The sequence below is a fragment of the Sinocyclocheilus grahami genome, unplaced genomic scaffold (assembly GCF_001515645.1).
Source record: "Sinocyclocheilus grahami isolate Dianchi unplaced genomic scaffold, SAMN03320097.WGS_v1.1 scaffold75.1, whole genome shotgun sequence".
Taxonomy (NCBI): domain Eukaryota; kingdom Metazoa; phylum Chordata; class Actinopteri; order Cypriniformes; family Cyprinidae; genus Sinocyclocheilus; species Sinocyclocheilus grahami.
In genome coordinates this window covers 1,380,553-1,398,760 of record NW_015505254.1, presented here as the reverse complement: position 1 = coordinate 1,398,760, position 18,208 = coordinate 1,380,553, and the positions used below count along the sequence as shown (strand labels likewise).

General features: G+C 37.4%; 2 protein-coding genes across 3 annotated transcripts in view; both read left to right on the top strand.

Moving 5' to 3' along the window:
• The first annotated feature begins 1,141 nt into the window (after nt 1-1,141).
• LOC107585930 (alkaline ceramidase 1-like) lies at nt 1,142-9,581 on the top strand. Of its 2 annotated transcripts, none has more exons than XM_016273111.1 (7): nt 1,142-1,148; nt 5,541-5,662; nt 5,987-6,101; nt 6,726-6,864; nt 7,640-7,777; nt 7,924-8,061; nt 8,953-9,581. In XM_016273111.1, exons 2-7 carry the CDS (start codon nt 5,570-5,572, stop codon nt 9,128-9,130), a joined length of 801 nt encoding a protein of 266 aa, XP_016128597.1. In that variant the 5' UTR covers nt 1,142-1,148; nt 5,541-5,569; the 3' UTR covers nt 9,131-9,581. The 2 variants fall into 2 exon arrangements, with proteins under 2 accessions (XP_016128597.1, XP_016128596.1); XM_016273110.1 differs by lacking the exon at nt 1,142-1,148 and adding an exon at nt 3,425-3,738.
• Nucleotides 9,582-11,082: 1,501 nt separating this feature from the next.
• The window catches only part of mllt1a (MLLT1 super elongation complex subunit a), a 24,877-nt gene continuing 17,751 nt past the window's right edge, over nt 11,083-18,208 (top strand). Inside the window, exon 1 of the mRNA XM_016273097.1 lies at nt 11,083-11,209. Coding sequence (XP_016128583.1) covers nt 11,198-11,209 — 12 coding nt within the window. The 5' untranslated portion in view covers nt 11,083-11,197. The remainder of the gene's footprint in view (nt 11,210-18,208) is intronic.

Genomic DNA, 18,208 nt, shown 5'->3' with positions numbered 1-18,208 from the left:
TCATCTATATGTTCCTCTGGGTTAAAAATAGATCTTTGTTTCTTTTAGGATATTTGTGCGGGATACAATGTACAGGCCAACATAAATTTACTATGGTAACCAGTAACCAAAATACCTGTTACTGCTTTAAAATGATTAATATTAAATCTCCTTGAACAGCTTGATTTTACATGAGTCATGTTTCTTTTCTGTCAGATGATAGTAGAGAGAATTAACTTTGTATGCTTGCTTTTAATCAAGTTGATCAAATCTTGGTTTCTGTTTGATTAAATTAAATGTAATTATATTTAGTTATATAGCCCTTTTAACAATACATAACAGTAACAGTAACAGTAACAGTAACAATACAAAGCAGCCTGGAGAAAGCTGAGAGTAGCACGGAAAAACTGAATGAGGGAGAAACCTTGGGGAATACTATAGGCCCAACAGAGGGAGGTACACTGTACACTGTATTTAACTAATATTTACAAAACCACAGCCTAGTCATATTTATTAACACACAGTTGTCAGTTGACTAAATGGAATCCAACCTCATAGAATTTAGAATGTATTTATGTATTGCCACGTAATGGGGTGTGGAGAAAATAAAAACCAAAAAATGAAGAAAAAAATACTGCCTATATAAGTGAAAGATATTGTACAATACTTTAAATTGGCAATAAATTGTATTATAAAAAAGTAACAAGTGTAGGCAAGTAAAAAGAGCAACTACGGTTACCACCATGGTAAACCTTTGTAAGGGAGGTGCTGAATGAGGCCAACTTTTTCAGTTTAATTTAGGTGAAGGTATTAAATATTGAAACTGTAAATATTTTGCGGTTAATGAGTTGAATGGGCGTCAAATAGTCCACAGGTGAGGTGCAGGTGAGCTTGACCTCAGCAAGTTAAACTTGTGCTGCAGCTCGTGCTGGAGGCGGGCGCGTGCCAGCCTTTCTCATGTAAAACGGTGCGTTTCAGGTCTGTCCGCAATAGCGAGCTGACAGCTTCACTATACAATGGCACAATAAGGAATGCAACTGTTCGCTCGGTTTCACCTGAACCCTCCGGTTGATGTCACAACGCGAGACCCGAGTAACAGGATCGGGGACATTTCTCCCCTACTTAAACCAGACGCATGGAGCGCGCCGCTGTGGATGCGTTTTGGAGAGGTAAGCGATAGTTTATTGCGTTTTATCTAATCATTTGGTTTTATCGATTTGAGAGAGTTTATATAAGATAAGCATGTTAGCCATAAGCCTTTCGGTTATTGTAGTGTTTGTTTGCTTTCTCAGTATGTCTGTGCTGTGCTTCCCTACCAATTAATTCATTATCCAGAGGATTGACTTTTCCCGGGTGAACGATCCGTGCTCTACAAAATCACAGATCCTGTGGTTAAATGTGGCTGTATTATCTTGTTGGTTTTAAGATATTGTTCAGGTACAACTATAGCCTGTTTAAATAAGTATTGATTTAAAACGGCAGACATGTAAGCAGTAAAATTCAAATCAGCAAAGAGATACATTGTAAATTACTGTAGTATATGACATTGGCTAACTGAAAACTTTGTGAGCTCAGAAAAGGTCACCTGGTGTTTAATATGGCAACAATAACTGCGGGTTGTAGGGTCACCGGAAGTAATTTGACTACACTTGCATGCAAAACCTGCTTAGGCAAGATAAACCTGTCAGTCTCAGTTTATTAGAATAGAACGGATTTTGAATTATCCATAAGAGTCGAATCTTTTGATCTGTTCATTAAAAATATTCAATTTGTGTGATATGAACAGGTCACTCATGAAACACAGGACCTGGGGCCTGTTTCATAAAACAAGTTTACCAAATGTGCCAGGTTTATTTCAGTTAGTCTGACTTATTGTCAGTTGATTTGGTTCAAAATAAGTCAGACTAACTGAAATAAGCCTGGCTTATTTGGTAAACTTGGTTTATGGAACAGCCCCCGTTATTGAATTCGTTTTTGCTTTAAAGAACAAGACCGTAAATGGCAGTGAATAAAATGTTTTAGCCACAAATGTGATTATATTCTTAAAAATAAGGAATATGTCAATTACAATGTGATCATTTAGGATCATGAATGAAAAGACTGAGCAAGCTTTGTTGAATGGAGAATCTGATCAAGTTTGCACCTGGAAGTATGTAGTTATTACCTCTCGAAGCAGTGAAAACTCGGAGCCAAGAAAATGGGAAAGTGGAGCCAAGCCTAAATAACTTTACAATGGAAATTCGTTTTTCCTTGATATCTTTCCCCCTTGTCTAATTTCTGTGGTACATGCATTTGATGTGATATTTGGATTGGATTTGCAGTCGAATTGAGGTTATTAGCCCCTGGCACAAAAGGTGAATGACAGAAAAACGTGTCCTTTGCAGGTGGCTGGGAGGGCTGGTTAAGCAGGTGAGTTCAGACTGAAAGTTTTCTCCACAGAAGGTGCACAGAAACACTACAACAAGAAGCATTACGAGAGTCAGTCCTCATTTTCCATGCTAAACATTTATGCAAAAACCAGCATGTTGCTGAGTGTAAAAAAACAAATACAGATTTAAGCCTGGACATTTGCATGTGATCTTCATGTTAATGAGCGATAACTGCAGCGGTTTCATCTATATGTTCCTCTGGGTTAAAAATAGATCTTTGTTTCTTTTAGGATATTTGTGCGGGATACAATGTACAGGCCAACATAAATTTACTATGGTAACCAGTAACCAAAATACCTGTTACTGCTTTAAAATGATTAATATTAAATCTCCTTGAACAGCTTGATTTTACATGAGTCATGTTTCTTTTCTGTCAGATGATAGTAGAGAGAATTAACTTTGTATGCTTGCTTTTAATCAAGTTGATCAAATCTTGGTTTCTGTTTGATTAAATTAAATGTAATTATATTTAGTTATATAGCCCTTTTAACAATACATAACAGTAACAGTAACAGTAACAGTAACAATACAAAGCAGCCTGGAGAAAGCTGAGAGTAGCACGGAAAAACTGAATGAGGGAGAAACCTTGGGGAATACTATAGGCCCAACAGAGGGAGGTACACTGTACACTGTATTTAACTAATATTTACAAAACCACAGCCTAGTCATATTTATTAACACACAGTTGTCAGTTGACTAAATGGAATCCAACCTCATAGAATTTAGAATGTATTTATGTATTGCCACGTAATGGGGTGTGGAGAAAATAAAAACCAAAAAATGAAGAAAAAAATACTGCCTATATAAGTGAAAGATATTGTACAATACTTTAAATTGGCAATAAATTGTATTATAAAAAAGTAACAAGTGTAGGCAAGTAAAAAGAGCAACTACGGTTACCACCATGGTAAACCTTTGTAAGGGAGGTGCTGAATGAGGCCAACTTTTTCAGTTTAATTTAGGTGAAGGTATTAAATATTGAAACTGTAAATATTTTGCGGTTAATGAGTTGAATGGGCGTCAAATAGTCCACAGGTGAGGTGCAGGTGAGCTTGACCTCAGCAAGTTAAACTTGTGCTGCAGCTCGTGCTGGAGGCGGGCGCGTGCCAGCCTTTCTCATGTAAAACGGTGCGTTTCAGGTCTGTCCGCAATAGCGAGCTGACAGCTTCACTATACAATGGCACAATAAGGAATGCAACTGTTCGCTCGGTTTCACCTGAACCCTCCGGTTGATGTCACAACGCGAGACCCGAGTAACAGGATCGGGGACATTTCTCCCCTACTTAAACCAGACGCATGGAGCGCGCCGCTGTGGATGCGTTTTGGAGAGGTAAGCGATAGTTTATTGCGTTTTATCTAATCATTTGGTTTTATCGATTTGAGAGAGTTTATATAAGATAAGCATGTTAGCCATAAGCCTTTCGGTTATTGTAGTGTTTGTTTGCTTTCTCAGTATGTCTGTGCTGTGCTTCCCTACCAATTAATTCATTATCCAGAGGATTGACTTTTCCCGGGTGAACGATCCGTGCTCTACAAAATCACAGATCCTGTGGTTAAATGTGGCTGTATTATCTTGTTGGTTTTAAGATATTGTTCAGGTACAACTATAGCCTGTTTAAATAAGTATTGATTTAAAACGGCAGACATGTAAGCAGTAAAATTCAAATCAGCAAAGAGATACATTGTAAATTACTGTAGTATATGACATTGGCTAACTGAAAACTTTGTGAGCTCAGAAAAGGTCACCTGGTGTTTAATATGGCAACAATAACTGCGGGTTGTAGGGTCACCGGAAGTAATTTGACTACACTTGCATGCAAAACCTGCTTAGGCAAGATAAACCTGTCAGTCTCAGTTTATTAGAATAGAACGGATTTTGAATTATCCATAAGAGTCGAATCTTTTGATCTGTTCATTAAAAATATTCAATTTGTGTGATATGAACAGGTCACTCATGAAACACAGGACCTGGGGCCTGTTTCATAAAACAAGTTTACCAAATGTGCCAGGTTTATTTCAGTTAGTCTGACTTATTGTCAGTTGATTTGGTTCAAAATAAGTCAGACTAACTGAAATAAGCCTGGCTTATTTGGTAAACTTGGTTTATGGAACAGCCCCCGTTATTGAATTCGTTTTTGCTTTAAAGAACAAGACCGTAAATGGCAGTGAATAAAAAATGTAAGGTGGCGAGATGTTTTTTTTTTTTACTGCTGTCAAACGATTAATCGCATCCAAAATAAAAGTTTGTTTTTACATAATATATGGGTGTACAGTGTATATTTATTTTGTATATATAAATAGATGCACACGCATGTATATATTTAAGAAAAAGTAATGTTTTATATAAAATATTTATATTTATTTATAATATAAATTATTTATAAATATAAACCTGTAAATATTTTTTTAAACATATAGGCTTACATATGTGATTGCATTTATATAGGCTATACATAATACATAAACACAGCGCACACATCTATTATGTAAACACAAACTTTTATTTTCGTTGCGATTAATGCGAGAGGCTGCAAAAAGTTGAGATATGGAACGAAACCGTTTAAGGGGTCGTTCACACAGAACGTGTTTTTGCATTCCACTGTACTGCATTTCTGTGACATGAGATAAACATTATATGTAAACGTATGTGTTTGACCATTGCATTCTCATCTTTTTCAGCAACCTGCTGAGTTAAAAAGATGAACTTTGTGAACTTTGTTGAGCGTGGCATTTTTAGAATGCTGTCATGCACAAAATGCTGCGAAAGACACAAGCCCAATGGTCAAACATTAGAATGCAAAAATGTATTCTGTGTGAACGGCCCCTAAGATGTCCATTTACCACGTTTATATTAAAAACCAGTGGAATACAAAACGCGTTCTTTGTGAACGTACCCTTATCCTTTAATAAAACTTGCATGCCTACAAATCTACTAGAGCCTCCAGAAAGGCACAGATCTACCTTTTGTTCAGTAGCTCCATTCTGTGACAATAGAGTCTAGAACACTCCTCCCTGTAAAGACAACAAGCTTTAGCACCATGGCGAGTGTTTTGTTCTTTAACGCACAGATGTAAGCCACATAATTTTTGATGTGTCATTACAGTGATTTATAAAACTCTCTCTTTCTCTCAGGGATCCCATCATTTCCATCCTTTGACAAAATGGCAGGTGTGTTTGCCTACGAGAGCTCTGAAGTTGACTGGTGTGAGGACAACTATAAACATTCAGAGAATGTTGTGGAATATTTCAACACGGTACGAACATAACCGATGAGCCGCAAATCCTTTTCACACTCTAGTCACTGTGAATCACTCTGAATCCAGCCATTAACACTAGAGGAGTCCTATTCAAGACATTGTTAAATGTTAATTACACATCTACAGTGACTCAGGCACAATGTTACACCTATCAACAGAGATTGAATCCAGTACAGTTCAACCCAAACCGGTTTTATTTGTGATCCTACACTAGTTACAAAATGTGTAGAAGTCAAAAAACACATTTAGAGGCATCATGGGATAGGATTTGAGTTTGTGTGTCCGCCTGATTCACTAATATCTGTTTTTTGCCCCTTTCAGATGAGCAGTTTTATATTCTTTGTGATCTCACCCATAATGCTTTACCTGCTACACCCATATGCCAAGGAAAGAAACCTGGCTGTGCACCTGGTCTGGATCATGATGGTCTTTGTAGGTAAGTGTGACTGTTCAATCTGTAAGGGGTTGTGGCATTAAGAATCCAGCAGAGGCCAGTATTGTTCAATAGCCAAGTAAAATTTGTAGCCAGCAAATTGAAATCTACTGATTCATTATATTTAATTCATTTAAATGGATGAATGAAATGTCAGCTTGAGTTTTTGTATGTTACTGGCCAAAATGAACCAACAAGTGTGTATATGCAAGCTACAAAAGGCTAGTAACTTTCACAAAATGGGTTTGCATACATGCAAATCAGTCGACTAGAAATGAAAAGAAAACGTTTCCATTTTAAAATAAATAAAAAGTATTAAAAATTTGCATTATAAGTAATAATAAAAAAATTATAATTTAAAACATTTCTCCTGTATTTGTCAAAACGGCTATGCTGTCGGACATGCACACACTGAATAAGCTGACAATGTAGATAAATGTTTAAAAGCAAAGCAAAGGAAAATTGGGAAAACATGCAAAAATCACGTTTTGCTTAAACCACTTACGCTGTTGCCTCAATAAATCAGCTTTTATGGTATTTACATGACCTTACACATGTTAACTTATTAAAGTCAACTTTAATTGTATTCGCATCCCTTTTGACCATGGTCTGTTTCTCTCTCTTCAGGTCTCTTCTCCATGTATTTTCACATGACTCTGAGTTTTATGGGCCAGATGCTGGATGAGCTGTCAATCCTGTGGGTCTTGGCTCTTTGCTACTCCCTGTGGTTCCCGCGCAGACACTTCCCCTCTTTTATTAAGGACAGGTAGCAAATTCTGTACCATGTATGCAGTCTTTTTCTCTCCTCTAAAAAAAACTGTGTCTTCAGTTCTGTAAAAATAGGGGCAATTAAAGGATCTGTTTACAGTCCTTAGTTTGTGTAAAAGTAACCCTGTTTAACTTGCAGCATGATATTCTGATCTCACTGTGGGAGAGATGGTTTCCACAGCTTTCTCAGTGGGCTCCAACCAGCCTTATATTAATATTTAAATGGTTGATATCTAGATTAAATTAAGATTTAAACTTAGAAAAATGTTGATGTCTACTGTTAAAATGTTGGGGGGTGGTCAGTATTTTCTTAAATAGCAATTAATAGCTCATTATATTTAGAAAGATAGATTTATTTATTTATATTAAATAAATTGTCAATCCTGAAAATATTCATCACTGTTTCCAAAATATTAACCAGCAACTGTTTTCATTATTGATAATAATGAGAAATGTTTATTGAGCAGAAAATCTGCATTTTAGAATGATTTCCGATGGATCATGTGACACTGAAGACAGGAGTAATGATGCAAAAAAATGCAACTTTGCATCACAGGAATAAATTATGTTTTAATATATATCCAAATAAAAAAGTTATTTAAAATTGCAATAATATTTCACAATGTTACAGTTTTTCCTGTATTTTTGATCAGATAAATGCAGCCTTGGTGAGCATAAGAGACTTGACTGTCAATGGAGAAAGATCTGTTTCACCCCAGACTATCTATCAGTCTAAAGTTTGGTCTGTCTTTCTGTGTTTTGTTCTTTTTCAGGAAATCCTTCTGTCATATGGTCCTGATCATCACTGTCATAAGCACTCTGTCCTCTTTTGTCAAACCTACAGCCAATGCCTACGCTCTCAACTGCTTCGCCATCCATATCCTCTATTCTCTGTTTGTGGAATTAAGGAGGTAAAGTGTGCATTCATTGCTTTAAGCTTTTTCAGATGTTGCTTTAGTTACTGTTTCTCCACTCTAAGACTATAAAGGCTACTATACAAGATCTGTTTTTATTTCTTGTTTTCACCCTCATTCAAAACGGATCTATTTCTCAACAGTTGCACAGATGAGAGAGTGCTGCGTCTGGCCTGGGCGTCCATTGGCCTGTGGGTTCTGGCTATCTCCTGCTGGATTAGCGATCGCATTGGCTGCAGCTTCTGGCAGAAAATGAACTTCTGTTATATGCATGGTATCTGGTGAGTGAGCCAGGATATCCCGCTGTATGTTGAGCACATTTTAACCCTAAAGCCTACGATATCATATTTGATAAGCAAAATTCGAAGACCTCTAAATTATCACTGTTGTGTACTCAATCTTCTATATGCCTTCTGTTGTCTGATTGATAGTTTATACTTTTTTTTTTAGCAATTAAAAGGCCTTTTGGTATGATTGTAAAAGTGTCCACCTTAAGGTTGTGGTCAATGTGTCTTTTTACTGTGACGTGAAATCTTTACTGATTTTTATAAAGTAAACAAGTTTCATATTGTTAGTAATATTTCAAGGGGAACACTTACTGGACTCAAGGAACTTAGGTTTACTTGATTATATGTGTGTGTGTGTGTGTGTGTGTTAAAATGTATCAAATATGATACCACAACTGGCTTTTAAGAAATGTTTGTCATCTCTGTCATCATTGCATTGCATTATGTTTTGCCCCCACAATAAAAACTACAGAGCTTATTATAAAACTAAACATTTAAACATCAGCTTAATAAGACATATTATTGGGAGATAGGTAGTGAAAACTGACATTTTAAATGCATTCAAGTAGACTGCTATACATTTATAAAGATCTAATCATACTTTTTGGCCATGTAAATCTCAGCAACTGCACCAAATTCCATATTTTTGGGCATCAGAATAAAACTGAGATGTTTTTTCTTCTCTACTCGCAGCTGCATATTCTTTATATCATACTATATAAGTTATAGTTTTTTTTAGCGTGTTTCATTTAAAGGTTCGATAAACTGTTAAATAAAAAAAAAAGTGACTTTTTAAAATTTGTTTTACAGGGTTAAACCTCATTGTCCAGACTTTTGGACTGTCATGCTTATCCAGATACTGTTTTCCTCTACCCCTCTGTTCAGGCATATTCTGATTGTGGTGGCCACCGCTTATGCTAGTACTTTGGTCGCTTACCTGGACGCTAGTCTGGAGATCCCTTATTCCCTACCCGACCTGCAGTACTGGCCACGGAATAACTGGTCCATTGGGCTTCCTTACATAGTCCTCAAAAGCACCACAAAGACACAGAAAAGATGCTAGCAGGCATGACAAGATGAACAGACACAACCTCATATATAAAGCTGGGTGTAACGCTGATTTAGGACCAGCCTTTACATTTCCAAAATGGTGAATCCATTTATATGGGCAGGAAGGAGCTGATCCTAGATCTGTCACTGTACATTATGTGAACTCTGAAGAGAAAGTTATATGAAACGAATGCTGTGCTGAATTGTTGCCATTTCTGGAACTTTCTTCATATTTCTCACAGAACCTGAAACTGAAGTGTGTGTGTGAGAGAGAGTGTGAGTGTGTGAATGTTTCTATGCAAGTGACTGTTCATATTCTCATCTTTACAAACAACATGCTGTTGTTATGTGAAAATGAATATTTGCACTGTTGTGACAAGATTGAATGTATGTACAAAACATTCTGTATTTTACTTGATTTTCCTAATATGAATCCGAGGCTTTTAACTGAGAAAATTGTCATAAGCAACGATTCATAAGTGTGATTTGTACTAATACTAATTGTAAAAGAAAATGTCATTGTTCGATTCCTAGTCTGTTCAGAGGAAGAAAATCATGCTGCCTGTTTGATGTGAGATGTCACTTTCTGAAATGATTTTCTCACAGCAAATGGTGCAGACGTTTGTTTACAAATGTAATAACTGGGATTATGTTCATTTTGGTGTGGCATATTTAAATCTTGTTATTTTACTGTATGTTTCGTTAAAAAACTTTATGTATTCTAAATCTATATATTGTGTTTTAACTTCCGACCTCCACCTCAGTGTATGAAATTGTGGATATTGATGATGGTGTACCGTTCAATGACATCACTCTTTAAAATACATATGACATGAAACTAATGTTTTGTGGATTATTTTTTATATAAATTATGATTGCTGGGACATGCATTTGATGTGATTTATTTATTTAACCACCATGCGACACATACCAAAATAATAGTCAAAAACGAGCAAGAACCTAAACTTATGATGCTGCTGCTTGTTGTGTGCTCTATATCGAAAACAAAGAAATGGGTTCATCTCCAGGTTATTGATACTTTCTGTTCTTTCTGACACAATGCCATCACATGTTTATCCTAGGTGTAGTGCATGCAGTTGAGCTGCTTTATCAACTGCAACACTTTCTTCAGCCTATATCTTTACAGTTGTGATTGGAAGTATGACATGTGGTTCGACTCTTTTGATATATTAGTGTTTGTAAGTGATGTTCATTTTTTAGGCTGACTACTGTACCAAAAACCCTTTCGTGACAATAATGTGATTGCTTTTTTTTTCTCAAGAAAGTTTAACTAAAACTTTTTTTTGTGAATGATGTCCTCCAAAGTAAAATTCTAATATCACGACATTTTATTTTTGAGCATTTAATAATTGTGTTACAATTTAAATGAACCTATTAAAGTCCATTGTGACAACTTTTTGCCTATTGGGTCAACGTGTTAAATCAACTGTATTTTTCCTTAGCAATAACTGGAAATTTTATTAGGCTAGCTTGTAGCCAAGACTTTATTAGTGCCAAAAATACCCTGTATACTACAGTAAAAAGTGTGACAACTAGCCCCAGTCTCCCATATATTAAATGAGTGCCTTTAAATGTCAAGTAAAATCACTAAGCATTAATTATTTATTGTAATCCCTCTAATTAAACACAGACAACAGAGGCATGCCCTCAACCAACCAATCACAACACAGCTGTGTGTAACATGCTTTGTTTTCAAAGACGAAATTGAAAATGATTCATGGATAAATAACAGAATGCTAAGCAGCGCTACTAGACTGCAAAAACAAAAGCATCCTATCGGTTCGGCTAATCTCTAATTATTACCTACCAGTACAGGCAGCCCGTGGGAAGTCCCGCCCACTGCGCTTCGCGAATGGCTGGCCAGCGTAAAGCGCATCCTATACGGCATCCGATTGGCCACAAGCGCTTTCTGTTTTGGGTGCATGCCAGAGGTCCGGAGCGGGGAGGGGAACCGTCTAGTTTCCGGTTTTGGGCTGGAATTGACACACAATGAGGAGTCGGGAGCAGCCGTTCAAAAGCCTTCTGTAAATAAACAGGACCTTCATCAGCCCGGCGAACTATGGAGAATCAGGTAGAGTAAGAAACGCTTTTGCTGTTGCATGGAGTGACGTCAACTTTTGTAAGCACGCGCTTAGAGAAATCCACCATTGCCAACTGAATGTGGACACTTGGGGCGCGTGAAAGCAGCGGATCGGACCCATATAACCCCCTCCCTCCTCCCTCCTCTCAGCTATCTGACTCGAGCTGGCCACGCATATTAAAGCTACATCGGTATTTGGGGACATCAGCTCAGCCTAAAGGGCTGGATGCGTGCGCTAGCCAGCTTTTGCAGTAGGCAAGTCGTGCGTGCAGCAGAAACACAAAGGAGAGTGTTTTTGTCCTGTGTTTCTCTGGCCGGGAGTCACTACAGTCTGCGGCTTTTATTAGAGGAAATGAGGAACATGCATTTTCATGCACTAGTGTTCCTGACTGAAGGCTGAGGGCATTGCACAGGTCTGCTCTGAGGGTGGGGGTTCCTGATGGGCTCCTGAAGCGGGAATCTGTCTTCTTCCAAGGCTAATTAATTGCCCTTTTTTATGCAATAGGATTTATGAGCAGCAGCAGCAGTGATCATATGCTGTAGATGAATATCATTGCATTAACATGCTGGCTATTTTACACCTTCTGCCTTGTGGCTGTGGTCTACAGTAGGTTAATTGCATTTGCTGCTATTAAACCTTTATTATTATAAACTATTTTTTATTAATTTATATTATATTATAATTATTTTATTATTATAAACTATACTAATATGGAGTCTTTCTTCGTAAAATTTGTGTTTACCAGTTTTAATGCAACCGCAATAACTGTAGTGGTATTTTGACATAAAATAGTGCTGCCATTGTAAATATATTTTATTGCATGTTTACAAGTGAACTAGCATAACGTTAATACTGTCTTGATAAAGCTGTCTCTATGTAGAGAAAAATATATTAACTTTTTTTGCTTATTACTGCTTATATTATTACTATTTAATATTAATGAGCTGTTTATCCAGCTATTACTTCCATTATCGGCTCAGTTGTATTGTTTTTGTCCTTTTTTAACTTGCTTGATCCAGCTTTAGGCTACTAATTTAGCTATATACGTATACATGAAGACAAATCTCAAACCAAAATAGCTTAATTGAATTATAAATCTGTTTATTTAATGTGATTTTAGAAAGGCAAGTTGTAAACTTCAGTTTTGTCCCTCCACTTCTCAAGTAAGGAAAGATTATCTTGAAATATATAGTTGTTGATATGCATGTTTCATTCATTCATGGTTTCCAAGCTGGATCTTTGACAACAGCATTACAGCAACTCTTCAGAGACTTGTTGTTTTGTCGTTTGCCTGTTGGCTTCCATGTGACCTGCTTGTATTTTTACCGTGCTTGACTGATAATCTGTCTCATAGCAGTGACCTGAGAGAAATCCAGTCTGCCACTTTTGTGTCTGTTTTGTGTTTTATAACAAAACGTGATGCGGGTGGTGAGTGTGTCTTGGGAGACCAGGAGCCAGCAGTGTTTGCCTGTCCTTCTGTTTAATCTACTCCTTTTCAAAAAGGCCTTTTAATCTTTCTACCCCCCTTCACTGGGATTAACGTGGTCATGTGTTGAACCTCTTATTGTGGACGTCTCCTGTCTGTCCCATATCGTCTTCATATTCGGGTGGTCATGTTCCTCTCAGGCGGGGTGGAACAGCCTTTAATGTCGGTAGCATTTGTAATCGTTACCTCAAGCCAAGGCAAGCTGCTGTTGCTGTGACAAATTACAAATGGCAAGTTCTGGAAAAAGAGTGGACTGAAGCTGCGTCGTTCTTCCTGTTGAGGGTAGCCAGGCTTTTGTCTCGCTGTCTGTCTGTATATGTGACTCGGTTGGGGCTTGTGGGTGAGTGAATGAGAGATGGACTCACAGGGGTTATTCTGATGCCTGGCAGCGTCGGGGTCTGGCTGGCAGCTTTTGGCATCAGAGAAGTGGGAGTGTCAGCCAACGCAGAGAGTTAAAGTGCATTATGGTGACAGGCCAGACGGCGGCCAATAAGATTTTCCTTCCGCTCGTCCTTATGCTAACAATCTTTCAGAAAAGTAAAAAAAAAAAAAGCACATCTCAGCCTTGTTCTTTATTCTGGTTCTTCAATGTCCACTAGTTCAGGGACTCGAGTCAACAGTAGCTGAGCATCTCTGGGCACCTGAACCCGGTCTGGCCCATCTCCACCCTATGTGTGGACAGTGTTCATTTTTCCTGGCTGCTTTTCAAGGAATTCCCTTGATGGCTTTTTTCTGGCCATTTGGCAGAACCAGCCGATGATACAGATGATTAGCTTGAGCATGTGTATGAAAGGTATTCTTACTCCGATTTTAGTGCCTAGAGACTTTTTTTAGTAACTCTTCGCTGCTATATCAATAACAGTTTTCATCTGTATGAATTCATTCAATTAAAAGCTTCATGATTTACCAAAGTGATATAATCTTCAAGGACATATTACATTTTTTTTGTCTTTTGATTTAGGATTGCATAAAAGTCTCATTCCTAAAAGGCAGCATTACATAAAATACATATTTTAAAGTAAAAACATGCAATATACATATAAAATCAACCCTCTATGGACACCTTGGAAATTGAATCGCCATTGGCTAGTAAAATGTTTAGTTTACTCGTTGCCAGACTGATATATATTATATATGTATAATAAATGTTTGTAAAATGGCACAGTTTTTTAAATATCTGAAAGTACACTCTTAACATCAGTCAGTCAAGCATTATAATATGATAATCAAGTATTATTTAATGATAGAACTTTAGTAATTAGAATTAAAACTTGATAACCATGTATAAATGCATATTAGTCATTTAACTGAACTTAGGACTGGTGGTGGTGCTATTTTGGTCTTTCAGTTTCTGTAAAAAAAAAAATTACAAAAATACTGATAAGATAATAATGATACGAATTCTGCTAATGCGCTAGCCAGCTTTTGCAGTAGGCAAGTCGTGCGTGCAGCAGAAACACAAAGGAGAGTGTTTTTGTCCTGTGCTTCTCTGGCCGGGAGTCACTACAGTCTGCGGCTTTTATTAGAGGAAATGAGGAACATGCATTTTCATGCACTAGTGTTCCTGACTGAAGGCTGAGGGCATTGCACAGGTCTGCTCTGAGGGTGGGGGTTCCTGATGGGCTCCTGAAGCGGGAATCTGTCTTCTTCCAAGGCTAATTAATTGCCCTTTTTTATGCAATAGGATTTATGAGCAGCAGCAGCAGTGATCATATGCTGTAGATGAATATCATTGCATTAACATGCTGGCTATTTTACACCTTCTGCCTTGTGGCTGTGGTCTACAGTAGGTTAATTGCATTTGCTGCTATTAAACCTTTATTATTATAAACTATTTTTTATTAATTTATATTATATTATAATTATTTTATTATTATAAACTATACTAATATGGAGTCTTTCTTCGTAAAATTTGTGTTTACCAGTTTTAATGCAACCGCAATAACTGTAGTGGTATTTTGACATAAAATAGTGCTGCCATTGTAAATATATTTTATTGCATGTTTACAAGTGAACTAGCATAACGTTAATACTGTCTTGATAAAGCTGTCTCTATGTAGAGAAAAATATATTAACTTTTTTTGCTTATTACTGCTTATATTATTACTATTTAATATTAATGAGCTGTTTATCCAGCTATTACTTCCATTATCGGCTCAGTTGTATTGTTTTTGTCCTTTTTTAACTTGCTTGATCCAGCTTTAGGCTACTAATTTAGCTATATACGTATACATGAAGACAAATCTCAAACCAAAATAGCTTAATTGAATTATAAATCTGTTTATTTAATGTGATTTTAGAAAGGCAAGTTGTAAACTTCAGTTTTGTCCCTCCACTTCTCAAGTAAGGAAAGATTATCTTGAAATATATAGTTGTTGATATGCATGTTTCATTCATTCATGGTTTCCAAGCTGGATCTTTGACAACAGCATTACAGCAACTCTTCAGAGACTTGTTGTTTTGTCGTTTGCCTGTTGGCTTCCATGTGACCTGCTTGTATTTTTACCGTGCTTGACTGATAATCTGTCTCATAGCAGTGACCTGAGAGAAATCCAGTCTGCCACTTTTGTGTCTGTTTTGTGTTTTATAACAAAACGTGATGCGGGTGGTGAGTGTGTCTTGGGAGACCAGGAGCCAGCAGTGTTTGCCTGTCCTTCTGTTTAATCTACTCCTTTTCAAAAAGGCCTTTTAATCTTTCTACCCCCCTTCACTGGGATTAACGTGGTCATGTGTTGAACCTCTTATTGTGGACGTCTCCTGTCTGTCCCATATCGTCTTCATATTCGGGTGGTCATGTTCCTCTCAGGCGGGGTGGAACAGCCTTTAATGTCGGTAGCATTTGTAATCGTTACCTCAAGCCAAGGCAAGCTGCTGTTGCTGTGACAAATTACAAATGGCAAGTTCTGGAAAAAGAGTGGACTGAAGCTGCGTCGTTCTTCCTGTTGAGGGTAGCCAGGCTTTTGTCTCGCTGTCTGTCTGTATATGTGACTCGGTTGGGGCTTGTGGGTGAGTGAATGAGAGATGGACTCACAGGGGTTATTCTGATGCCTGGCAGCGTCGGGGTCTGGCTGGCAGCTTTTGGCATCAGAGAAGTGGGAGTGTCAGCCAACGCAGAGAGTTAAAGTGCATTATGGTGACAGGCCAGACGGCGGCCAATAAGATTTTCCTTCCGCTCGTCCTTATGCTAACAATCTTTCAGAAAAGTAAAAAAAAAAAAAGCACATCTCAGCCTTGTTCTTTATTCTGGTTCTTCAATGTCCACTAGTTCAGGGACTCGAGTCAACAGTAGCTGAGCATCTCTGGGCACCTGAACCCGGTCTGGCCCATCTCCACCCTATGTGTGGACAGTGTTCATTTTTCCTGGCTGCTTTTCAAGGAATTCCCTTGATGGCTTTTTTCTGGCCATTTGGCAGAACCAGCCGATGATACAGATGATTAGCTTGAGCATGTGTATGAAAGGTATTCTTACTCCGATTTTAGTGCCTAGAGACTTTTTTTAGTAACTCTTCGCTGCTATATCAATAACAGTTTTCATCTGTATGAATTCATTCAATTAAAAGCTTCATGATTTACCAAAGTGATATAATCTTCAAGGACATATTACATTTTTTTTGTCTTTTGATTTAGGATTGCATAAAAGTCTCATTCCTAAAAGGCAGCATTACATAAAATACATATTTTAAAGTAAAAACATGCAATATACATATAAAATCAACCCTCTATGGACACCTTGGAAATTGAATCGCCATTGGCTAGTAAATTGTTTAGTTTACTCGTCGCCAGACTGATATATATTATATATGTATAATAAATGTTTGTAAAATGGCACAGTTTTTTAAATATCTGAAAGTACACTCTTAACATCAGTCAGTCAAGCATTATAATATGATCATCAAGTATTATTTAATGATAGAACTTTAGTAATTAGAATTAAAACTTGATAACCATGTATAAATGCATATTAGTCATTTAACTGAACTTAGGACTGGTGGTGGTGCTATTTTGGTCTTTCAGTTTCTGTAAAAAAAAAAATTACAAAAATACTGATAAGATAATAATGATACGAATTCTGCTAATAAGAACGATATAAAACGCTGTGTTTCCCCTAGGTTTACGGCTTTGGGGGGGTGGGGAGGGTAGATTCCGTTATTTTTTTTTCTGGACTCCTTTTTAATGGTTAAATTACATTTTATTAATCAAGTCTGTTACGTACATTCTACTCAACAATAGTAATATATTTCTGCCAATGCCCTCAAGTTAAACCAAACTTTTATTTTGACGGGTTGCCGTGAATACCATTACATTTCTGTGTGTATATGATATGAGGATAGTTTTACTCAAATGAAACAGTAAAATGCTCATGAAGTGACTCTCAGAGCAGTTCTGGAGATGTTGTTCATGTATTTATGTCCTCATTAGTGAGATGGCAGACGTTAATATCACCGGAAGCGTCACGAGCATTTTAGGGCCGACCCCCTAAAATAATGGCAGGGGAAACACTGAAACGCACTAAGGATTAATGAGCTGCTGGATTCATGAATATTAATCAGGTTGTGTGCGTTCGCCCGAACTGATTTGCTGAAATCAAAACAGGGACGATAATAGGTGAGCGCCAGCCAATGAGATTGCCATTTGCGCATTTGTTCCGCCCACTACCGGAGAACCCGGCAGTTCTTCCTGTGTTATTTTGACAGGAAAATACAACAAAGAATATAGTTTACATGTAGCGTGTCAACTCTCTCTCTCTCTCTGCATGTGTGTGAGTCGTGAAACAAAGCAACGGTGAGTCGTGCGCCTTCACACTAGAGTTTACGGTACGTCAAATACTATGGAAGCATATAGGTAGCGAAATTCAATTTAATATGCAAAATGGCAACGCAATATTCAAAATGGCATTGTATTTCTGTATTTAAATTTACATTTTCCATTACCCATGCGTGCAAAGTTTGGTGCAAAAGTAAAAGTAAAATTAAATGATATAATTTACATTAGCCATTTCCAACAGTAGTCTTAATATGTAAATTGCATGCAAATTTGAATGCTTTATAAGTTGCGAAATGAAAATGAAAATGTATAACACAAATTGATTTGATATGTGTAACATGTCCAAGCAGAAAGGGTAGCATAATGATCATTTAAATGCTATTTGTCCTAAATGCATTTAGACTAACAGTTAGAACACTTAGGACTGCGTTTTCATCATGACGCCGTGGGATATGTGTAGCAAAATTAAATTTGAAAATGCATTCCGAGCTGACCACGCCCACCCTCCGTCAATCATTGCTTCAAGGCGGGGATTGGCGGAAGCGTGGTACTGGCAGATGAAGTGGAGCGTGAACAGAGAAATATATAAAGCGTATTCCATGCTAAAATCAAATGTTCGAACGAACGTCTAACCGTCAACCAAACATCTTGAGCTTCAAGCGTCTTACACTGCGGGTGACCCACGTGACGCCAGCGTCTTGAAATTAGCTGGTGTTTAAACATTTAAGGAGCCAAGCTG

Excerpts from the sequence above, each read along its gene's own strand:
- LOC107585930 (XM_016273110.1), top strand. The coding sequence starts at position 3,705 with ATGGAGCGCGCCGCTGTGGATGCGTTTTGGAGAG. Across the intron at positions 3,739-5,540 it reads TGTGGATGCGTTTTGGAGAG|GGATCCCATCATTTCCATCC; the intron begins GTAAGCGATAGT and ends TCTTTCTCTCAG. Across the intron at positions 6,102-6,725 it reads GATCATGATGGTCTTTGTAG|GTCTCTTCTCCATGTATTTT; the intron begins GTAAGTGTGACT and ends CTCTCTCTTCAG.